The following is a 24,801-nucleotide window of genomic DNA, read 5'->3' as shown; positions in this document are numbered from 1 at the left end:
TGCTGGAAAAAACCCCAAGTCAGAAAAAATATTAAAAATACACTAGCCACACATTCGTAACATAATACTTTGGTACAGGTTCTAATCACATTGGCGTATGTGACTTCCTGCCACCACTACTACTAAACGTGTTTCAAAATAATTAGTCCTTAAAATGAATTGCTATCTAACAAGAAACAAATCTCCACCGATCTGCACATAACAATCTCCCTCATCTATTTTCAATCCTTTGACGGGTTGATGCTTGTAAACCACATTCAGGTCAGTAATCTTATCAAGGCTATATATACAGTTTTTTATCTCTCCTCAAATAAAAGGCTTGCGAGTTGTAAATGCTTGGATGGGATGAAACCTAGTCCCTAACCAAAGCCCCAATCTTTTGGAGGATTCGGCAATGAAAGGAATTATTCCAAGAAAGATCCCACGAGATCAGAATAAATGCTTCCCACTTCGGGATGCCTGGTAGGAGTGTAATCCATGGTGCAGGGGTGCTGCTCCGATTGATCTTGGTGAAGTTGAGTAGGCGAAGGCATTCTGGCCGGCATTGTGAGGCTCCTCTTGAACTTATCCAAACGAGAAACCGGATGCATTTTCCGGGAAAGATTGAAGGAATTACTATGATCTCCTGCTTCCAAGCTCAGGTACTCCGATGCACTGCCTTCGAAATGGAGAGCATGATTCTCATTGTGCATTTGCAGATCCACTGCTTCAGAGCTGCTGTTGCTTTTGCTAGCATTCATGGCATTGGAGGATGAGGATGATGAAGATGACGATGACGTTGGAGGCTGTGTGCTCAGCCCGAGAAACGCTTGTGCTTGTAGACTTTTGCTTCCAGTTGACATCCTTGGCAACTCCAGCTCGGTTGAATGATCGGGGAAGTTTTCAGGACTGAAAAAGAGGTGTTTGTCATCAGCCCTGCCTGTGAGAGCACTGAAATATGATAGACCAGTTGGCCACTTTATATCTGCAGGCCCGCCTTCCTGATTGCTCATAATGTCACTTGACCCCAACGCTTGGTGGTGGTTCTGGCTTATCATGGATTCCGCAGTATTCTTGCTCAGTAAATATTGAGATCCATCCTTGGAATTACTGAGGCCTAAAGGTTGCTGCCTAGGACTTCCGAAACTGGACAATGGCCTTGCGCTCCAATTGAACAAGGGTGGCCGTGGTGAAATGCTTGCTTTATTGCCGCTCCCTTGATTTCTCCCGCCTGCAAATAGCTGTGATAGATAAAATCCCGATTGGTAGCCCAGGGATTCGAACGTGTGCCGCATCCTCAACACAAAGTGCAGATCTTCGGGAATCTGCAAAGGAATCACCCCAAACACAGGATACATTAACTCAGACTTTTGCTCTTATAAAATTATTTAATCTGAGATTTACCAAATTTGCAGAATAAGTACGTAAAATTTTCAAATCGTCTACAATCTATCGATCCTAGCTTTACCTATAATTGAATCACAGCCAAGTGACCTTGTTAAAATTTAGTATACGGATTAATCAGTTTGTTAAACATTTTTTCCGATAAAACAAAGGATTTCGAGCTTTGCATGGCGCAGTTGTCGCTTGCAGCAAGAACAAGGAGATATAACAATATAAAAACACGAACCAATGAAATAATTTGCGTTGAAATGGGTAAGATGGAAATAACGAGAAATAGATCCCGGTACAGCTTAAAGAAATTGCATTGGAAAATAAGTTCACGGGCTGTAAAGGTCGTGATTCTGTGCATGCCACGGTACAATGGTAATTGTCATTAAAAATAGAATAAATCATGTAAAAAGAATCACGTGCCGGTTAAGATTTCGAAGATCTTAAAATTAAAAAATTGTGCAAATTTTTCAAGTTAATACATAAAATTCATAACAATATAGAAGTTTACTTATTTCTATCCATAAAACCAAGTAAATTGAGCATGAAAAACACATACTTCACGAAATTGCATATGTTGCAGTGCAGAAGCAAAATGTTCTACAGATCAGTTTATAAATTGTGAAAAGAAAAGAAAAATTATAGCGTAATTAATTTGTGTTCAAAAAGTATTTTTGAGCATGTTTTTGCGAGATGGATTTACATTTGTAAGAGATCTGTAAGATTTCGTGCCTCAAAGAAATTAAGTAATGTCCCAATTCCATAGTAGCATTAAATTATATGTGCCTTGCAGAACATTAGCGTTTCACGTTTCTTTGTAGTTTTTATTCATAGTAGCGTTCTTCCCCTTGCTAGATAAGAAAGCTTGATATTTCAGTGTAGGTACTCATCCACGATGGCACCTTAATTATTTATGGCGTCTTCTACAGTGAGATGCTCTGTGCAAGCCAGGTTTCAAACTTCTTTATAACCTATCCCACAGCATCAAGATATTATAATTAATAGTTATGAAGCTCTCTGTTTTCATGGATTTAGTATAGAGAAACTTCAATTTTGGTTTTCCAATCTCAAACTAGATTTTATAATCTTTGCTAATGACAACTAGAAAGTTAACTGTAAAACACTTCATTTTAAAGAAAGTGCATGTTCAGCTTGCACGGCAAATTGTCTGAATATTGGAGTCGAAGACATCATATTTCAAGACATGAGCTAGCACACTAATTTCATAACACATCACAAAATGAATGTATTTGATCAGAGAGGAAACGGGGCATTGTAGATTTCAAGTGCATTCAAGAATAGATATTATATTGGTCTCCATTCTAAGCATTATGCATTAATTGTGTCTTGAATCTTGTGAACACCAAAAACAGGCATCTCATCAACATGTAATGAAGCATAAGCACATTATGCAGACTTGTAAAGGTGTTCCTAACACCACATTTGCCCAATCAGGTACTCTGCACTGGCATGTGAGCATTGCAGGTTTGTATATGCGGAAAACGCAATCACAGCAGCTGGATGTGATCCACAGCCACAGGAGCAGGTCAACATGTACTTGACCATTGCGATAATGAAATTCTATGTCTGTAAAGAATTGTCACAGGATTCAAAGTTTGAATTTGTTGTGAAGCAATGTGTAATAGGGCAGAGAAGCACAGAATAAAGTAACAGAGTTGACTGCGATGATCAGGGCATCTAAGAAACAGAGAAAAAGAAGTTGCAGATCTTCAAAATGGAAACACAAGCTTTTGTGGCAAGTTCACCGCTTGTTAAAGGCAGAAATTTTGTCACGTGCCATGGTGAATTCACTTCTATCCCTGTGAAATAATAACTGCCACAGTGAAAATGCAGATATTTCTCAGCGGAGAACTGATGAAAAAGTCAGGGTGACTGAAAGTGGAATATGAAAAATTTTGTCATCTGGATTCACTTTCGGACATTTTATCTTCTATTTGCCATGGATAGTAGGGTGAGCATCATATACTGTTAGTTCACAAAGTGTGTGGCACTTAGTTGTCATTGTAGTTGGGATTTTAGTCAACCTCTTGGTTTTAACGAGTGTAGTTGCAGGGTTCTCATGGTGACAGGTATTGCAGGTACTTTTGGAGCTTCTAAAATATTTTTGTAGCTTAATTTCGCCAGAGCAGCATTATTAACATCTTTAATAAGCTATTGCATGGTGATATGGGTGCCTCTAGCCCACTTTTGCAGGAGCATTTTCCCTATTTGAAGGATTTGTCCAGGATAATCTTGCATTTATACTTCAACGTGATATAGTCATTTGTTCTTCATTATTTATGATGTTTCTATTTGTTTCCCTTCCATATGCTATGCCATTGTCGTTGGAAGTGGTTGGTATGTGTGTTAAGAGGTTTTGAGAAGAAGAGTTTACTCCTAAGTTACTGGTTCGGGTTCAGGGGAGAGTTTGGATATGAGAACCCGGTAGGTGGGTACGAGGAAAAAACAATCTCCATCATGGTACACACACACACCCATATATATCTACGCACAGAATAAGAGAAATATAGTATATACAAAACTGTAAAATCCAATCATTTCATGGTATGATGCTTGATCATTGATCAATGCCAAAGATAAACATTAAAACTCAATTCTAATGAAAATCGTAATATTGAACTACTGAATTATAAAATGAAAACATAGTTCATGAAAGTTTGAAGGTTGAAACATGAAACATTTAAAGTTCATGAATAATCAAAGTTCTCATCAACCATCATTATCAAAATTATCATTGTCTATGCATTTTCAGCAACTGCGAGTAGATCCGCATCATCATTAGAATCACGAGAGCAAAATGAGCGGGCAAATGTGAAAAAAAATGTGTTTTTGGAGGCTTCATGATGGGCTATTTTAGGGTTTGAAGTAGAACCAAAAAGAAATGTACTTTTTATGTTTTTGAGCTCACTTTACAAGCTGGATGCCCTGGGTTCTCACAGGTCTGCATGGGTCCCTGCCCGGGTTCGGACAGGGTCCGCACCCAGCCCAGTGGATCTGCCTGGGTCCATGCAGGGTATACCCAGACCCGGTTCTAGGGTCCAGGGTGCGAAACCAGTACCTTAGGTTTAAACCCATAATAGATGAACACTGTGTGAGAGGTACTCTCCCTGATTACAGATCAAGTAGTATCAATGTGATTTAAATCAGGGGGAGAGGCACTATATCAATATTGGAAAGAAAAAAACTGCTTGAGAGAGCAAGAAAGGCAAGGGAAGTTGATAATGATGAATTAGCGAGGTTGCAAAAACTTCATGAACATGTTGCACAAAATTTCTAGCATCAAGATGGTGGATTGTTTAGAGAGCATGGTAATGGTTCTAAAAACTTCTCATTTTTACATTTTTAATCTTGAAAACAAAATATGGAAGAAGGGGTCAAAGGAAAAAAAATGAGATGTAGCAAAGTGAGTCCTCTAACATTCTTCAAGGCTGGAGAAAAATTCACATTCAACTCTTTGATGGTAAGATTAGTGCAGATATGCTTGATCGATAAGTATTGCAGGTGGAAGTATAATTCAGTCTTCATCAACAAATCTCTTTCAGGCAAGGTTGAAGCTTTCCAGCATTGCTCGAAAGAGGTACAAGAGAAATGCTCACTCAAGAAATTCAAAAAGTGGTACAGGATATATGCTCACTCTCTAGAGATTCAAAAGGTACTGTTTATTTCAAAGTGGGTTTACTTCAACGAATTGTAATGTAAACAATTTTATCTTATATGCCATGGAGTAAAATGAGTAATGCAATGGCAATACTTGTGATTGGATTTTGAGAATGAATCTGAGAGTACTTGAAAATGGACGGGCATATATGGAAATTCTGATGATGACTCAGTAGTCCAACACACAACTCACATGACAGGAAAAAACAAAAAGCGTTCTCCTAGCTAATCCAACCTTTAATGAAGTGCTAAGTCAGCCTATAGGACCCGTGTGGCCTTTCATCTATGTTTATTGATCATTTGCCAAACAGTTATGCTTTGTTGCTGCCGAAAAACTTGCATTTGATTATTAAGAGATGGATCACCCCTTTTGTAATGTCCCAATTTTTGGCAAGTCTATGCAGTTGATGTACTAGCTCATCATAGCGACCCTCGTGAGCTGACAGGGTGTTTTGAGGGGTCCCAGCTGTGGACTTACTATTTTTAGTAAATCAATTTTTGGCAGTTGCTATTTTTGGCAATGCTGTAGGTGGCTTTGGCAGTTGGTCGTCACCTGCGGTAAATAAGGTTAATAATTGCATGAGCTCTTATTTATTTTTTAATTATTGAGTTGCATTATTACAATGATATTTATATTATTATAATAATGACAATAAGAGTTATTTTTTAAAAGTGTGTTGGAAAGTTTCAAGTGTTGAGTTGTTTTGGGAAACTTCCACAATTGCTGAAGTGGAGTTTTTTAGGAAACTTTGGCCAACAAAGGATTATAAATGGGAGCTCATTTCATTGGGAAAAGCATGCTTGAAAAGTAATTCACTTTTGTTGCCTTTGTGGCTTTTTCTGAGTTTTCTGAATAGTGTGCCCTTGCTGAAGTATACGGGTTGAGTCTAGATTTCTGAGAAGCTTTTCTGAGGATTGTTCGTAAGGTATTGTAATTTGCTGCTGAGGTATAGCAGTTGTGCAAATTCTCCTACTGTTTATACTGTGGCTTGGAGATTGGGTTTTGATCATTGTTTGAATAGAGAAAGGAATCAAACTGTTTCATTATATTGGTGTGATTGCCATCTATGAATTCATAGATAGTGGCATCTGAGATTGCTGGTTGACATCTGAATGCAGCCCCTTGGCTTAGTGGATTTCAATTTGAACACAACTGGGTGGCATACATATTGAGGGCCTGCGTTTTTGTGCTAGCCGTGTTGGGCTCAGTTATCATTCACGTAAGGGAAGGATTGTACGAATTCTGAAGTGTGAAATGAGAGGTGAATCTACTAACGACTTGTTACAGCATTGAAGGAAGCCATTTCAATGAAATCGAGGGTGGCTGTTTGCTACTAGGAAGCTGCATTTCTGGTCTGGAGTCAAGTCTGTGAGAATTCTGAGCCGCAACCCTTTCATTTGGTCTGGACAACACCACATACCAGGTCTGCATCTCTTAGCAATTGGTGTGAGGAATGTCCAAACAGCTGCACACAATTCTGCCATCCCAAACGTCCCACATTCATCAGCATTTGGTCTAAATTGAATAGCATTCAGTCTGGTCATTAACGTCCAGCCTCATTGGGATATTGTGGCTCCTTAAGCAACACGTGGTGGCAAGGGTGAGCAATATATACAATCCTGGGATCAAATTCTGCCAAGCAGATATCAAATCGAAGCACTTGAGTTGGGGAACATTGCCAATTAATTCAAAGTTGTTTGTGCAAATCAGGTTTCCATTGTTCTTCAGTCAATTCAGAATTGCTTGTATTTAGATGAATGCAATAAATTGAAATTTCCAATTGTAGTTGATGTGATCTTTATTTGAAATTCTATCTATGTTCACAACTACAAAAAACATATATTCAAAAATTACATAAATCAGAAAGAGCAACACAAAATCCAACATATTTCTCATTTTCATTCAGCAAACAAGTATAGAACCAGAAGGGATTTTTGCACCTTTTTAATCTGATCATCTCTTTGCCAAATGTGTGATTATCCTAGCAATCCTACAAAAGCCCTGACAATTCTGTATAAGTAAAATTCATCATGCACCTTGTTTTTGCCTGCGTAAATTTCTTGCACGTGCCATTCTCTCACTGATTTTGGATTTGAAGCTCTAGATAAATTTGCCCTTGGTTGTGACCAGTATAGAACTCACAATTTCCTTTACTAATCATGAATCACATTTTACTTATATTTGGGCAAAGGTTTTGTAAGGGGCTTTGGGTGATTACTTCCCAAAAAAAAACATTTGTATTTGTGTATTTTGAGGAGACATAACAAATTTCCTAGCTCTTTGCAAATTTCCTACACTGTCTATCACCATCCAACACAACTGTATAGTCTCCAGACTCTCTTGATAAGTCTTATTTTCCAATATCAGAGTCCAGAATAACTTCTAAGCTCCTTTGTCTTGAACATCAGCTTTCATTTACTTTTCACGTTTGGCCCTTTTCACCTTCCTTCCATTAGAATGTAGAATCCACAGCAGAGAAGAGAAGAGATACCAGATAGCAAGAACCACTACACCATTATTTGGTCACTTTATTTATTTGCTTTCACAATCCAAATTGCAGTTGATACAAAAAAGAAGAAAGGAAACTTTGCTGAATTTTATTTAAGAATGCATTTCCATGGACAGAACATTCTTTATGCCTCCAAATCACTTAAAACACAAAAAGGCAAAACAAGAAATGTATAGTTTCATTCTAGGCAAGCACTCCAACTCAGTTAGCATTCAACAATTGTTGATTCAATATCAGCAAACACACAAACAACTCAAAATTTACCCGTAAGCCAAGGCAAAGTGATATTATTCATACTGCGGCTTCAAAGGCTTCGAGTCACTTTTTCCATCTCTTGATTACACTCAGCATATCATAACTACATATCCAAGAGTTGGATAAGATTGGATGCAGACTACAGTGAAGGAAGGGTAAATTTAGCAATTTTTCAAGCAACCAAAAAAAAACAATCTCCAAAATGAGTAATCATTGCAAGCCATTGAACTTTACAGTCTCAACTAAATAATCCCACAAAGACACTATGTTTTGAGTCAGTTATGCAAGATCTCAACCTTCCACCATTATGCACCCCAACCAAACACCTTGTCATCCATAGAACACTCCTCCCCTTGTGAAAAGAGTATCCAACCAGATTCCCCAACATTAGAATTGATGACTCACAAACAACAACCACCATCTTTTAGACTTCTACCCAATCAATATGAGCCATGAATATGCATTTCATTGATAAGTCGCACACACTAGGGGTGAAATTTGGAGTATACAAAAGTATAGGACACTCGAGCAGATTAGATAGTAATGCAACAAGACCACAGCATGAATAAAGGAAACAGACATGTGAACCAAAACACATTCGAATGTGGAAAGCTTCTAGCAACTATGTCACTTCTATTCTGATTTGAATAAGAGAAATATGCAATGAGGTAACATTAAAATTATGCCTCTTCCTTTTCAAAGAATGTAGAAAGCAAGTATTTATATAAGTCAGTCATAAACTAGGCTCCAAACATATGCTGACATGTATCTAACACATTTGTTGTGTTTCTTACATGGGTCAAATGATAGTAGATGTGATATCCTTATGACACAAAATGCAATGGTGTGACTTGTAGTGTGGATGCCCCTGTGTGTCAAATTTAAATGGTGTCAATTGTATTTTCATGCTAGGACACAAAGGTCATCAAGTGATGTGCACATATGGAAGCATACTATCACACGGCTATCTATATCTTGTGTAGTACATTTTGAACTATCTAGAAATTGACATGTGCAACAATGTGCGACGTCAAAAGATACAAATGAACATATAGTGTATCCGTTCATAATAATTATACACAAAGGTGAGGGAATAGTATTGTGCATAGGTGCATGATGTTGCATATGTTAAGGAAGGCTAAATGTGCTAATGTAGAAGTAAAAAGGATGGTCAACACTGCAAACAACATCCAACCCCTATTTCAAGAGCATTGTACCCCATTGCATTCACAATAAGCTGAGACTCCACACAATTGCTAAAAAGTGTATCACATAACCTGATCTACATATTACCCTGTCAGAACTGCCTAAAAGACTTTATGGGTTGTGAGAAGTATGGGAGATAGTGGTGTCAATGATGCCACCCCTCATTGTTGGTAGTAAATATGCTAATTCCATAAGTTGTATAGTTAAATTCCAACAGAGAGACAACATGGCTTAAGGACTTTCACATTGAGTACCGAGTATCGACCCAAATATTGTGGCAGGTAAAAAATGAAGGTATTCTCACCAACATGCACAAAAAATGATCTTTGGACCATAGCACAAAGGCTTAATCATCCAATCTGAACCTTGAAGTGTTCCTTCTGAAGATGCAACCAAACTTTATCACCAACCTAAAACATGTGATGTGTGCAACACTGCAATGAATGTTGTGGCGTTTTTTTGTGTTTCTATTTTGGTGTGTAAGGATCTGCTATGCATATTAATGCACATGCTGAATTTATTACAAAGAAAATGGTTGTGCCTTGTCAACTCCCTCCTATGTCCACAACGCTGATCAATTTGGTACACAGGTGCACCTTTTGTAGAGGTTCAATAGATGAACAAGAGTGTGATCAACTACCTTTGCTTGGCCATTTGTCTATGGATGGAAGGTTGTATAGACCAATCCAGTTGTGTATCCAACATAATTCACAGTGTCTGCTAGAAGTGACTTTAACAAATTGTGTGCCACAAACAAAAAATATAGATGTTAGTAATTTGAAACGAACCCAAATATGGGTGAAAAGAAGGTACACAACATCCAACATTGAGAGTCTTTCTTGCATGTTATCATGATGGTCATCTTAGAAAAAAAATCTACCTTAAAAAGCATAGCATCATGGACACTTGGTTGTAGATCTAGAAATCCGTGTTGATGGATTCCAAGGTCATGTCAAAATCAAAGGGGTTGTAAAGTCCAAGCAACTTATTTGCAAACTAAGCAATGTTACAAAGAATGCAAGACTTTGATATGACATTCAATGCCTACGCACATGGGAGGCCAATACAAATGTTGTTGAAGTCCTACCAATTTTTTTCTAGCTATCTTAGTAAAGATGTCTCGTTGTTTTGATGTAATACACTCCTAAAAAAGTATTTGATGTGGTTTGTTGTCTAGAACAACAATGTACAGGCTTGTAGATAAACTTGCTAGAGAAAACTCAACATAGCTCAAGAAGTTCAAATGTGTTAAGTAAAGAGATTGCCAATTAGATAAATTGTGACTGTTTGTTTGGCATTCGGATGAGCACATGCACTAGCAATTGGCAAAAGGTAATTAACTAACTTCTTGTTGTTTCCCTTCTTCTGTTTGATGACCAAATAATGTATTAACGATGTCCATCATCCATTTCACAAGGCATATGTTTCAAGTTTTCTCTGAGTGTGAAAGAGCTAGAGAAACCTATGATTAGGATGGACAAGCCTCCCTTCCTAGGATTTAGAGATGTCATTGCTTGATGGCTTGCATGATGTCACATAACTCCTCTTTTATATGGGTAGTGTTAATCTGTAGTCAAAATTATTAAAATGATGTCATTTTGCATGAGCGGCACAGAGTGCATACACAGATGCATCAGTTTGGATTTCTAAGGTGTGTACAATATCTAACCTTACAAGAAAAATAATTGCATAAAAGTGCTAGTCAGGCTCCTTGAAACTGCAATGTTGTGCAAATGACCATAAGAATGGTATCTTGGTGTCCATGATTGATTGAGTGACCATGCCATGTGAGAGAACCAAGTACAATTTTATGGTGCAATTCCAAGGAAGCTAGGTAGGTCTATCAAACAATGCAATGTTGCACAATCTTATACTGTCTTGATCTTTTCAAAGTTTAAAAGTACTTTCAATAAAAATTAAAAATTAAAAAAGTTTGAAAGTAAACAAAATCAGTTGACGATGTAGTCAAATATAAGAATTTTATCAAGCCAAAAGTTTATTTGTCAAGGTTGACTTGTAGTTTGTGTTCATGCAACATACCTAATACAAGTAATCCAAGTAAGCAATGACAAAGGAGTTAGTGGAGGGTCGTAGGATTTCATTCGTCAAGAGCATGTAAGCAGTTAAAGGCTTAAAGCATCAGCTAAAGGGAAGAACCATCTATTCACACCATCCTTCCTAAGTTTTGAAAGAGGTTTTCAAATATTTTCAATCTAGATTAGCACCTAAGGATATCTTGATTTGAGATTAGTCTTGGTTAAATATTATTTACCTTAAAGTCAATCCACCAAGTCATCAATGCACAATAGAGGTTTTTTTAACTAAAATCTTGTTGAGTGCAATATTTAATGCATATCATCAAGTGTTGTCCTTCTCAAGCATAAGAACTATTGGGCTACACGATGGCAAGGAAGTACATTTGATCTTGCCTCAGTCAAGTAGCTCTTGGATTTGATATCGAACTTGACTATTCTCCCAAGGATACCTACAATACAAGGAGCTATTTGGGAGAGAATCCAAGAACCGAATCAATTCAATATTGTATTGTACAATATGTTGGGAGAGCTTTGCATTCTTAAAAAAAATTCTACCACTGCAATATCCTTAAAGTATTCATTGCTGCAACAAGGTTAAAGCATTAGCATACAATGCCAGTGCTCGCAAGCTTGCCTGTGCAAGTGTGCATTAGATCAAACTATTCAAAGCACAAATTTTTGCACTTACATAGTGATCTTGTGACATTATTTAGCAAAGCCCAAAGCTAGTTTGGCATGTGAATTAGACTACTTATGGAGATTGAAGTACCATATGCCAACATGTACCATCCACCTTTGTGGTTTAGAATGGTAGATGTCATCTCAATTCTACACATATGATCTTCCATGAAATATGTCATAAGCTTCCAAAGAATTGACATCACAGATGCAATGTCATGCATAAGCTTACTATGTGATTGAAAATGTGTTGTAAAGTTATAAAATGTCCTTATTGTGATCCAACCATCCTAAAGAACAGTGTCTAGGATGCATAATGAACGAGAGATCTAGAGATCAAACTACATCACGCATGATGTTCTTTTGACTATCAATATCAATAATGGCATGGACAAGTTGTTTATTAACCCAACACTGTGTAAGTGGCACTAACATTCCTTTGAAACATCAATGGTCATCGCACTTGAATTGAGGCATTGTGCATCTTTGTCAATGTCCTCAATAGAGCCAAAATTTAATGTGGTTTTGCATGAACAAGGACCATTAGATGCGGCATTCAACACTAATGCGAGAGCTAGTGAAATGATGATGGCACCATATATCAACCCATTGCGGCTTCTTACCTTTGCCCCAACTTGGTGAAGATATATCTTAGGGCTTTGTAAGGATGATTTGGAGTATCACGGTTGCTTTTTCTCAAGAGTGTGTTGTCACTAGGAAAAAGGCTTGTTATTGGTTTCCTACAAGAGATGTCCTTGCAAAGGAAGAATCTTTGCCTTAGCGTCAACTTGGAATGCATTATGAAATGCCTATACCCAAGTGTCTAACATTCAAATGCCCATTTTAGCACAAATTAAAAGTGAACACTGATGTATTTGAGCACTCTATGTTGCTCGTTAATTTTCTTATGGAATCACATGAAAGAATTGGCTAGTTATCCTAATCCCGTTTTGTGCTGAAATTTTGCTGCCAACTTGACAGAGACTTCGAGAATTGTAAAAAAAACATTTCTCGCAGTTGGTCAAAATGCAGACAGGGAAGTAAGCTTCAAGTCGTCCAATCTAGATATCTTGTGCTAAGGAGTCAATTTTGTCTTTGAGCATAAGAATGTCTAGATTGACTTGAACTCTAATAGGATTGCAATGTTGCACGAAGTGTAGCGTTTTGCAATGCTAGTCTAAGGAGATTTACAAGATCTGGAATATTTTTGAAGAGCTTTTGGTACCACATTTGCAAGGCAATTTCGAGCATTCATTCAATGTCTATTAAGACCACAGTTATGGGACTTGGACTCGCCTTTGACTTGGAAAGTCAAAATCCGACTTAGACTTGGACTCGAGCAGGACTCGAAAAATCAAAAAAATTCATGCATCATTTAGTCAATTAACACCAAATACACAATAATTGAGATAAATAAAAGCTACTTAACACTCATACACAATTTTGCATAGATCAAATAAGTATAACAGCAAATTTTTGAAGGAAAAAAACTGAAAAACATAATATAAAGTTAAACATAGTGTCACTATCAAATGTCTACAATATATGAAATCTATGGAATCAAAAGTTGAAAACATATATCAAAATATCAGCTAGAGTGTAGAAGACTAAGGTTCATAGTAGCCTATGCCCTCCTACGAATACACCTAAGATAAGTCATGGAAGACTCAGATATTAGAAATATGTTTGTTACAGCTTATGTGAGCATTGTAGACAACAACAGGGCTCTTAGGTATGTCTATCAATTTTCTTGGTGAAACACAACCTTTAATGGTAAAACTCTTTTAATAACAACTATAGTTGGCTTACAAATTTTTGCCAAGAAAATCATCAAAGACATAGCCAGCAACACATATACACGTAAGTCTGAAAGTTTATAACTTTATGTACAACACTAGAGAGTTCTAACATTCATGAACACATAAGTCTTATAAATTTTTTATAAAAAAAACTCATATACATCGTTATAGAATTCTAACACAAATATATGTAAATCTGAAAATATTTGTACAACATTACTGAACTCTACAATGTTGAAAGCGACTTCTTCATAATGAAACCCAGATAGTAACCAATATTGGTAGTGAGCCTTCAATTTGGGTAACTATCCTTCATTTTGAGATGTTGGGCTATTCAGTTGTGTAATTTGCTATAACCTGGTTAACGACATTTGAAGATTTAAACATTAAATTTCCTATAATATTCAAGATTTTCAGACATAAATTTGAAGATTTAAGATTTAAGATTCAATCCTTAATAGATTCCTGACATATCACAACATCATTTTCAGAATTAATATACACTGAAAAATAAACACCTTCCAGAAATCTCTATCTTTTTAAAAATTTAACTAAAAAAAAAAATTGGCAGTCTTGGACTCAGGACTTGGTGAGTCCACATGGACTTTGCTAGGACTCGACCGAGTCTGAGTCCAAAGGCCATTTTGCCTTGGAAAGGCCGCCTCTGCCTCGGACTCGCCAAGTCCCGAAACACTAATTAAGACCTTTCATACATGTTCATTGACCATTTTCTTCAATATTCAATTGAACTTCACAAACTGAACAAGTCTGCCAAGTTCCATAGTCATTGTGCACATGTGCACTAATATGAACGAATATTCTTTGGTCTAATGCAAATGATCTAATTCCTAAAGTAGAATTCATAAAGGTAACAAATATTTAAAACCAAAAAGCAATTGAATGCAAAAGGATTATGGAAGATAAGCCATTTTTATTTGGATTTGAATGTTAAAAAAATACAAAGAGGCAAGATGTGAATTTGTTATGCCTATTCTACTTTATAGGATGTTTAAAGCATGTATTTATACAATTAGGTATGCTTCTAGGCTCCATGTATATGCTAATAAGTATCAAACATGTGTGGCTTGCTACTTGTGTGGACAAGATGATAATTGTCAAACACAAATGGTGACAACAGTATCGTTGTGACTCCATGTGTTAGTTGTCCATGGTACTCATTATATAATCATGTTATGCGGAGCAAAACCTACCAAGTGGTGTGTATGCATAGAAGCATAATGTGTGGTTGTTCATATTCCATGTGTCACACATGTAAGATCTAACTAGATAACAACATATGTAGCCATGTGTAGGGCCACACAATTTGTATGAGTAATGTTGTGCAATTGCATGTGAGAACTAAATAGTTTGAGGTAGTGCGAAACCTCTTCTTCACTCTTATTTCTACTAACCCATGGAGTCTATTCCTAGAACTTATAAGACACTAAGAACAATGCAAGAAAAATCGTCACACAACTTAGCTACACCATTTGCATAACACACAAATTCATCACTATGCATCCTTACAATGGCTTACAACTCTTTAAGCCAAGAATCTCTCAACAATAGAAAAATGCAAAACTAAATTTAAATCCCAAGATATAGTAACATTGTATTTTCTTAATTCATGTATGACCTACCAAATGTGATGAGTCCTACAGGCTCTCACTTGAACTATGCTGAAGCATTGATGTTTTTTGTTTTTTTTTGAAAGTTCTATAAAAAAATATATATATTGTTGATTCCAATGTGCTTAATCTACTAAGTAAAAGACTGTGACAGCATAAGATATGAAAGTGAGATCATACCTCAAGTACATTTAACAGATTGGATGTCCCTCAAACTTAACTCTTAGTCAAAAATGTTCAACCTAAAAATTTAACGAATCTCTAGATTTTAAAACTAGTGCAAATACTGAATTATGATAAATTTAACTACAATATATTGCCCTCCCTCACCCAACAAAATCAGGGACCGCAATAATCAAGGGAGGTGAGGAATTGCTGAGGTGAATGAAGCAAAGTTCAATAAAAGATGTAAGTGGTTCCATTTCAAGTATTTGATTGTATTACAAGTTCAACTATGCTCGATGTCTCATCCTTATATCAAATTTAATTACCTAAATCCATCTAACTCCAAGATCACCAACTGCGAGATATAATATTCACGGCCCAAAATTAAATGAGTGCTTCTAAAGAAATTTATCCAATAAGAAGCCAATCAAAACATGCAACGTACTTCAATGTCCCAACACTCGACTACATAAAATTTTGATTCAGTCGAGTGATAGTAAAGATCAACTACCAAGATTTCTCTACTTTCAAAATCTATGACCAGGCCAATCATGTATCTACAAGATGCACAACCCCTGACTATTCAAGTCTACATATATATCATTATCATAACATGTGGACACATCATATCAATTCAATCTCATTGATTTGTACCTTTAAAACTCAAAAATAGATCACAATCAATAATCCCAATCACTTTACTTCCAAGATCTACAAATTGCAACTAATCTATAGTTGTCTAAAAGACAAGATGGAACCATTTACTAAGCTACAAAAATTAATAGGATTGTACCATATGCATTCATCTCAAAAACTCAATGTTTCTCTCAATGCCTTCCTAGGCCTAGCCTTATTCAACAATCCATATTTGCTCCCTTGATATGAACAACTTCAAGAAATGATTTAGGAGGTGCTAGATAGTTTGAAATATTCACATACCACGGTTCACCAAATCATAAAACGTGACCTAGGCTCCCATATTTGAAAAGGAAGATCTTTGTACCTCCCAACTATACCATTTTGATATGGATTTGCCACACCCCTATCCCAATCAAGAATATACATGTCATTACCTCTTGTAGAAGATTCATTGTCATTAATTCCGAGTAAAGAACTACTCAATATGCCAAGTGATTCAATTTCACCTCTTTTATTCATAAATGGGACCTTGCTTCACATTCTTTCCTATCCTGGGTTCTATTCACTTAATTAGAAATCTGTGTTAATAACATCGACACTATGGTAGATTAGCGAACCACCACTTGATCAACTACTCTAGTATACTGATCTATTGATATCAGTAAACCAGCCTAGAAGAAATATAAATCACTTAAAGCATTGTGACTATTAATTTTAAGTCGAGAAGGAAACGTTACATTGAGGCACAAACAACAGTTGTATTTCTTTAGTCAGAGTTTGACTTCAATAGACCAAATCCATTATGAATGTATAACAAATAACTTGACCAAAACATCAGAAAATGAAAACTCAAATGCAGACTTATTTCCAACCTTGGTAGAAATACATTTTACAAATGAACTTTCTGCAAAAATTAATTATAACATGGCAACATTGTTTTTCTAGATCTCTTTCTCAAGAATACACTAAATCTTATTGAATAATTCAAGGCTAAATTACTTAGTCGAGGTAAGAACATGGAGTTAAAAGTAAAATATAGGGAAAACATTTCATAGACACGAGACTTCAGTTTCAACATAAGCACTTGAAAGCCATAACTAAATAATCTCAAATTAGGTGTCAATAGCACATAGGTTTGTTCATGTTATTTACATTGAGAAAGACTCTGAGTGTGTTGATCAATTTATTGAAGAGGACATGCAAAGTTGCACTGAAATCAACTTGACACAAAGGCAACGATAAAGTGTGCAAACATTTACAACTGAATTGTAAGACAAGAAAACAAATGGGAGAGGATGTAATGAACCTCTAGGTTTTCATGAAATATATTGGAAGGTTGTTTGGACACTTTAAGAGGCATGTTCTAGTGGCCAAACCTCAACACATAGGCAAGGCATGTGCCCAAGCACACTACCTGGGGCTTGAAAATACAAGGCACTCTTCCCATAAAACCAAGCAAGATAATAAGAAATTATTAAGTTTAGATAAAAATGAGGATAGTGACAAAAAAAGTAAGATGAATGTTATTATCATTATAAACCAAAAAGACAAAGGTAAAGTATCATTGCAAAGAAGATGAACACTCGAAATAGAGGTATTTGAAGCCACACCATAAAATGGCACCTGCAAATGAGTAGAAGACCAAACAAGCCAATGTTGCATGTATCAATAGGAATTTGAGTGTACCTCGATTATGGATGAGCATTTGTGAGGTGTCTTTTTGGATATATGAGCACCATAGGTAGGGGACAACTCATGTGCAGGAGAATAGCTAATACATAAACAAGATATAATTGGAAGGTAAGAAAGTTAATGTTATGTTTGACTAGTATTCTTAAGAAAATCTTGTTCATAGTATGTTGGCTGGTGGGTTGGGATTGGAATTTTGGAGTCATTTGCGCATATAAACCCTAGGATGCTTGTAAAATGGAATGAATATAAAGGTGTTGAAGCAGCAAACATTAATTTTTAGTCTTTTCTGTTCAAAAATAAGGTAAAGAATGATGTTGTGTCATTAGAGATGTAAGTCACATGATTCTAAGGAGTCCTTATTGACATGAGGGATGCAATCTATTTTAGGTGTAAGAATAAGTATACAATCTATTTGAAATGCAAAGATTTTATTTTAATTCCTATGAAAGAAGGTCCAAGATTGCTATTACCAGCACTTCAAGATGTAAAAGATTAAGGATGCAGTTATCCTCCAAACAAAATGCACTTCTGACTTTTTTTCAGAATTATGAAAATACAACGGATTTTTACGAAAATTTCAGTGTGATTTCATGTTGATTTCAACGGTAAATAGCAGAAAACATCAAAAAATCTGAGAAAAAATTGCTGCGCTTTCGTAGATGAAAAAAAAAAATTTTGAAATTTTTGACTACTGGGTATATTTTTTCAGGAGGATAGCCTGGGCCAAAGGTAAATCATTAACCAATACTAATGCAAGAATTTTTCCCCTAAGGTTGGAGAGACAACAAATATATGAATGGCTTTTGTTATAATTGAAAATCGAGCGTATACATGGGAGCAAAATGAAAATGTGTGAAAATACAATAGGTTCTACAATTTGCAAAATGAAAATGCATGAAAATACAATAGGTTCTACAATTTCTATATTATCCTTATATAAATTTGTGCATTGAAAAGAGACATGAGTTTTAAAATTCAACCCAAAAGGAAACAATCGTGGATAGGATTCCAGGCGTCACAAAAAGCAAGAATACTAGTTTACCCACAACAGAATATCAAAATTATTCTTCCGTATTGGTTCTAGAGCCAAGCATCTTAACCCACTTTGTATTCTATGTCCCAACTTCATCCATTTAATATTGTTCAACTCTCACTCCCACAATTGAAAGTAATTAATCTAAGTTGATTATGTTTGTGTGTGCATTTGGATTTTATTTAATAAGTCTAAATTCAACATTATGGAAGGTTAGCACTTTCTTACATTTATTTAGCGAACCCACCAATACTTACACCCCCTAAGGTTTGAACTTAGGGCTATACCTTCATTAATTTTTATGTAATTAAAATTTGATATTATTCTGATATTATCATTTATTTTCTAATATTCAATGAACACAACAAGATATTTGACTAGGCACATTGCTTTCCATGTACCAAATACCTTTTTTATGTTTGGCCATTTTACATTCATGCACACGTTTGAGTGTTTACATAAGCTTGGAGCTACATAATATTTTAGGATTCGTGTATATCTCAAAGTTGGGGCAAAATGGAATGGTAAAATTTGCATGCCAATGCAGATTCCCAATATAGTTTTGGGTCCATTTTTAAAAAATGGACTATTATAATTGCATATTGACAAACAACATAATCTTAAGCAAAGTTGAGTTCATTCCTTGATTCTTTGTGCACAGTCATTTACTTACATTCTCATAGATTTGACCTTTTATCACTTTTGTCCACGCACATAAACTTGGCATTTGTTGCACCATGTGTCTAGAGACTCTCCACACAAATACTATTGCTTTATTATACATATTCAATCCCACATCATGGGATCAGTCTTACACTTTGCAAAACAAACCCCCAAAATTCAAATTTTGCCAACACACATTTCATTACAACCATCAATAAACTTAGTGCACATTTCACACGACTATTGCCATGTTAAGAAATTTAAAGGCATTCATTTGGACATTAATTCACATCATACGATCCTTCAACCTCCTAGCACTTTAAGGTCATTCATCATAGGAATCTTTGAATTTGGGGCATTTAGAAGAATCTAATGTGCATCAAAAGTCATTCTAGGACATTTGCACACTTGTCTATTGTTGTCAACCTTTGCTTTGGGGCTGAACTAGGAGAACTTTGCCCTAAAGATCTAATAAACCCCTCCAAGGTATTTCTAAATATCCCTAAGGCTATATAGCCCTAGTCACAAACTTGCTTTAGGCTAGTGTATACCTTCTTTTGAAGCCAACAATCTAGTCACAAGATATCACAGATGACCAATCAGCCCCTCAAACATCTGTATAAATCCTTTCCCCTGCATTTCCATTATACTAATTATTTGCACCCTTAAATTATTGGATTGGAAAATCATACATGTCATTCTTTGACTCTTTACTAGCAATTTAGATCTTAGAAACTCTTGGTAAAGATGACTCCATTCCTCTTTCAGATCAACCTCTATGCCCTTGGCATAATGACATTGCTGCAAATTTAGAAGGCTTGTTGGAGTGTTTGTTTTATTCTCTTAGCTCATGCACCCTTCTTCTTCCTATAAGAGCTGATGTAAGGTCTTGTTGCACTTGTATCTTTGATACAATAGCTATGTAATATATATAACTATTATTTCAACTCAAAACAAAAGCTCTAACTCTATTACTAAGTATTTAGTTTTATTTATTATCGTTACAAATTTCTCTATTTTAAATAACAATTAGATGCTACTAAATTGTGTTATTTTAATTTAGAAATATTATCTTAATCAATGCAATGTACAATGTTGATTAAAATCTAAAATAGTCCCTATTAATTTTATAAACTATGATAATTTGATCTTCCTCCCCTCTGCAAAACACACCATGGCTTCCCGATGTACATTACTACGGAAGACGAAGTCAACCTCGTTGCAATTCCTAGTTGTTATAGGATACAAACTCTTCTAAACAATATGGAAGTTTTATTTTAAACAAAATTCAACAAGAGAAGTAGAATTAAGATGCATTACTCGACCGTGCCTTCCGTTAAGTATAACCGTTGCAAAAGATGATTTTAAAAACTGTTCGACAAGACATATCATCTTTGTAAATTTATGTGAGGTTTCCACTAGAGACGTATACCAACGGGTTGCTGTCGATCATCATAGAACGTTTAATACGCTGATAAATTCTGTTTTGCTTCGGCAAAGCAAACTTCGAAACAAAAAAGGAATAAGCATGTTTGCTAGAAGGTCTGTCATTTTAATCAGAATATACTCACAATTTTGCAAGATCCCAGTTGTAGTAGACCGTGACCAGCTTGAATAACGGCTATAGTCTGAAACAAACACAAAATTGAAAGAATAGTGAGGTTAGGCCTGTCTCTTTCATTTCGACAGTCCATAAAATGATTAATCACTATACAAACCTGTATTCCGCAATTAAACTGATCCGTCCATTCCGGTGGGTGCTGCACGAAACAAAATCACATTCAATGCTTCGTGGAAATTCTGCAGATATGCTCTTCATACAGTTGAATTTTACCAATAATTACATAAGAAAGTTTCAGGTCTGGGAACTAAATTCGGAAGATGTGAAAGGGAACTTGTTAATTTACCGCATCAAAAGAGCTCTGCCAATAATTGGAAATTCCTGTTTCGCACTCTGTTGGTTCTTTGAACACCCATTTGTGGCACTTATCCGACGCCACTTTACCCATCAATCTGTTCCTCCAAACAATTCATCAAGATTTCTAAAGCAATTGCTCGGTATATAAACGCTAATAACCAAACTCCTGTAACTATCAGTACAAATTGCACATACCCTTCTCCATAATTGTAGAGTTGAATCGACATTTTCCTGAACGCTTTTCTAACAGGGTCATCCGCGTCCAGCTCCTCCAAACAGTCAAAGCTCGAAGATTTCACCATTTTGTCAATTCCATTGCCATTAAACAGACCGGGCACCCTGTTTACGCTTGCCTTGGAGGACCGACAGAATCCGTCTTCCCACATCAGCATTCTTCATTAAAAGAAGGGTTTCAGCACATCAAAAATAGATGTTATCTATTTATAAATAAGTAAGAAGATCTAGATAGAAATGTGAAAGATTCCTACACGATTTTATCTTTCTTTTTGGGAAAATAGATCCAGGCAGAAACAACAAGTTAGAACATTACAAGACAGAAGTCCTGTACAAACAAAATTGCATCAAATTACAAACAGTCGACCCCTGGGGCTGTGCCTTTTTATCAAAATATTCATTAAATTGTTAAATTTAATATGTTACTTAAAACATGAAATTTCTACAATTTTTAATATTGGATTGTAAGGATGTTTGGAAAAAGTCGGTGTAATCAATTTTCTCATCAATGTGTTGGATCATATTCTTGATCCACTATCAAGACAAAGGAAATTTCACATCACACTGATCTATCATAAAGATGAAAAAAGTAGGCAGCATAATAAGAAAAATCATTTAAAAATACAATATTTAATGCATTTTTTAAAAAATTTAATTGATGCTAATTTTTATAAATACTGCATCTAAGATGTCGGATTGATAACCTGGGCCTACTGACCAACCTATACACCGTTGGTGTCAACTGTCTTGTTTCTAATTTAACAAGCACCTAAACCACCTGCTACCATTGAAGCACAGGTATCCAATATATTACTACTGTTCACTCGTGGGCAACAAGGGTCAGATGTATTCTGCAGACTCCCGGGAACCCATTACTTCAGTTTGAAATAGAGCTCATAGTGCGTATGGGGGTTATATGTTGGGGATCAGTTGTCTGACTAATTTATAACATATTAGTTAGTAACTGTATTTTTTACGGCTTAAGCCGCTCACACATGGGAAAGAGGAACAGGCGATAATCCTGGAACTCGGTAACGCAATAAGATCGTCTTGAGTGTCAAGTGTGTTTTAGATCTCAAAGTAGAAGCTACTTTGTTAAGGAAAATAAATAATGAGCAATAGCGGAAATCAGCAACTGTAATCAGAGTAACCGTTGAAGTGGGATGGTTTCGGATAAATATAAGAGGTTTATAATCTGTATCGCGAATCAATTATGGGGGGGGTGGTGAAGAAAAGAAACTGAAGAATTGAACTTACAAGCTACCGTTCTCCTCTCCTACTTTGCATCCAGTTCCGCCTCTGGATCTCCTGGAATAAAAGAGAAAGCATTAGGATTTTAGCGCTATTTGAATAGAATACTGCAGCAAAAGCCCAGAACCCATATTGGGGCGTGATTAAAAAAGAAGAGCACTCACGGTCTGGGGCGTATAGTCCAAAATACAGAATAAGTCCATTCTGAGCTAACGCACACGTTTCTGAGTGCTTCGTGCAACGCCATCATGGCTAGAGCCTCTTTAGCTTTCTCTGAGCCCACCATTTTATTCTTGTCTCAACTCCACTCTTAGATCGTTCCAGCAAAGGGGAAATTGGGTGTCCGACTACTTTGTATCTCTTGACGAGGCGTTATTAAGGAAAAAAGGTACCTGACTGGTAGGTCATACAAAACACCGTTTGTGCAAAATAACTAGGGAACCGTGCAGAGGGAAGAGAGATGAGGATCTCAATAATGGGGAAATATCTGATTCGTCTTCACTGCTGAGAAACAAGAGGGGAAATAAGAAAAATGATATAAAGAAGAAATGCAGAGAGAGAGAGAGAACTGCGAAGATATTAGGTCAGATGCAGAGATGCAGAGCGAGCGAACAGAAAGAGAAAAGCACTGAGCCAGCCTGAATTTCCCTTTCTTGGAGCAAGAGAAGAATAAGAGTTGCAGTCGCATATATTTGACCAAACCCCAAAGACCAGGGCGCATACAATTGGCCCTACCCACTGTTTTGGGGACATGTAGAGCGCAATTTCAAAGCAGATTTTTCATATTAAAATACCAAGAGCTGATAAAGCAGCAGAGACAGAGACAGACAGTCAGCGATAAACTAAAATGTTGTGTTTTTTAAGTCCTGTGCTGCATAAGTTGCAGCGTGAAGAAATTATTTAGTTTGGGAGTCCAGTTAATAATATTGTATAGATTGCAGAGGAGGAGCAGAAAAGAGAGATTGTCCATGAAAAGGGAGGGAGAAAGAGTATAATAGCGCAATTGGCAAAGGGGGAGGAAGTCGTACCAATGTCAAAGCGCTAGTCACGGCTTTAATATATATATATATATATAGGTAAGCGTAGCAGGAGCCTGTGCAACATTTCCCATCTTTATAACACGCGCTGCCGTAATCTCCGGATCATTTTCAAATTATTTTTCGGCCCTTCCTCCCTCGCACGAAAGAATAGTCAAAAGATTGTGATGTTCCTTGGTCAAATTCAGTTTCTCTCTGTTCAATACATTCATTATTAATCCTAAATTTGATGGCCGTATGGCCGTGCCCGTGTGATGCATCACATGTAATTGGAGGCGTTGGGCAGAGCATCCAATTTTTACAGCGTAGATAAACATATCTGGTCTGTGATAAGATCTGTCTTACCAATCCAAGGACAACTTTGAATAGATGGCATTATTTTATTTTTATTATTTTAGCAAAGCCACAACTGTAGTTGTGTTACTCCTCCATGGCCATGGTCCTTTCATATATATTTTTACTCACTTTGAATTAGTTGTAGGAATAAAGAGGCGTCATATCACTTTATTTTTCATTCTTTTATTGCAATGGTTTCAAAGATGATAATGTAATAACTGAAGTTATTATTTTGCTTTGTGGAGTGGGGATGTTTTATTTGATATTGGATATTATAATGTGATGAATGTTGTTATTTTCAATGATAGTGTCTGTTTTAATTGATGTGTAAATGGACATGTTTTATATAATTAGTAACACTTGTGCTCTTGAGATTCAAGAGTCATGCCGATTTTTAATGCCACAATTTCTATTCTAAGTTTTGATTTTAATTCTTTGTTAATTTACAACTTCTTGAAACTTAAGTAAACTTTTAGCATTTATATTTGTTTTTGTATTTTATCGATAAACTTGTTGTAGATGATGATGCAATGACATCGATGAATCATTGTTGCTTGTGATGATATTGTGTCCTATAGGAAATAGGAACAAAATTTTACAGATGACCTGTAGTGGAAAACTAGAATGACAGATTATGGTTGACCTCTGACAATAGATCTAGTTCTTCAAATA

The 24,801-nt window shown here is 36.1% G+C and overlaps 1 protein-coding gene across 2 annotated transcripts; it reads right to left on the bottom strand.

Annotated features, from left to right (window-relative positions):
• On the bottom strand, positions 1-23,969 carry LOC149538771 (protein RICE SALT SENSITIVE 3-like). 2 transcript variants are annotated; one of them, XM_089800093.1, is made up of 7 exons: positions 22,921-23,969; positions 22,763-22,813; positions 21,467-21,664; positions 21,261-21,366; positions 21,072-21,113; positions 20,925-20,981; positions 1-1,304 (listed from the first exon to the last, which is right to left on the bottom strand). In XM_089800093.1, the coding sequence occupies exons 1-7, from the start codon at positions 23,040-23,042 to the stop codon at positions 405-407; spliced, it is 1,476 nt and encodes a 491-aa protein (XP_089656219.1). In that variant the 5' UTR covers positions 23,043-23,969; the 3' UTR covers positions 1-404. The 2 variants fall into 2 exon arrangements, with proteins under 2 accessions (XP_089656219.1, XP_089656220.1); XM_089800094.1 differs by lacking the exons at positions 22,763-22,813; positions 22,921-23,969 and adding an exon at positions 21,760-21,955.
• Between the last annotated feature and the right edge of the window lie 832 nt (positions 23,970-24,801).

Source organism: Cupressus sempervirens, chromosome 9 (genome assembly GCF_028749045.1).
Source record: "Cupressus sempervirens isolate cs-2001-9-10 chromosome 9, ASM2874904v1, whole genome shotgun sequence".
Lineage (NCBI taxonomy): Eukaryota > Viridiplantae > Streptophyta > Pinopsida > Cupressales > Cupressaceae > Cupressus > Cupressus sempervirens.
Note: the sequence above shows the minus strand (reverse complement) of the source record. Positions and strands in the feature narration are given on the sequence as shown.

Excerpts from the sequence above, each read along its gene's own strand:
- LOC149538771 (XM_089800093.1), bottom strand. The coding sequence starts at position 23,042 with ATGGTGGGCTCAGAGAAAGCTAAAGAGGCTCTAGCCATGATGGCGTTG. Across the intron at positions 22,814-22,920 it reads TGGACTATACGCCCCAGACC|GAGATCCAGAGGCGGAACTG; the intron begins GTGAGTGCTCTT and ends CTTTTATTCCAG. Across the intron at positions 1,305-20,924 it reads AACTGGGATCTTGCAAAATT|ATTCCCGAAGATCTGCACTT; the intron begins GTGAGTATATTC and ends ATTCCTTTGCAG.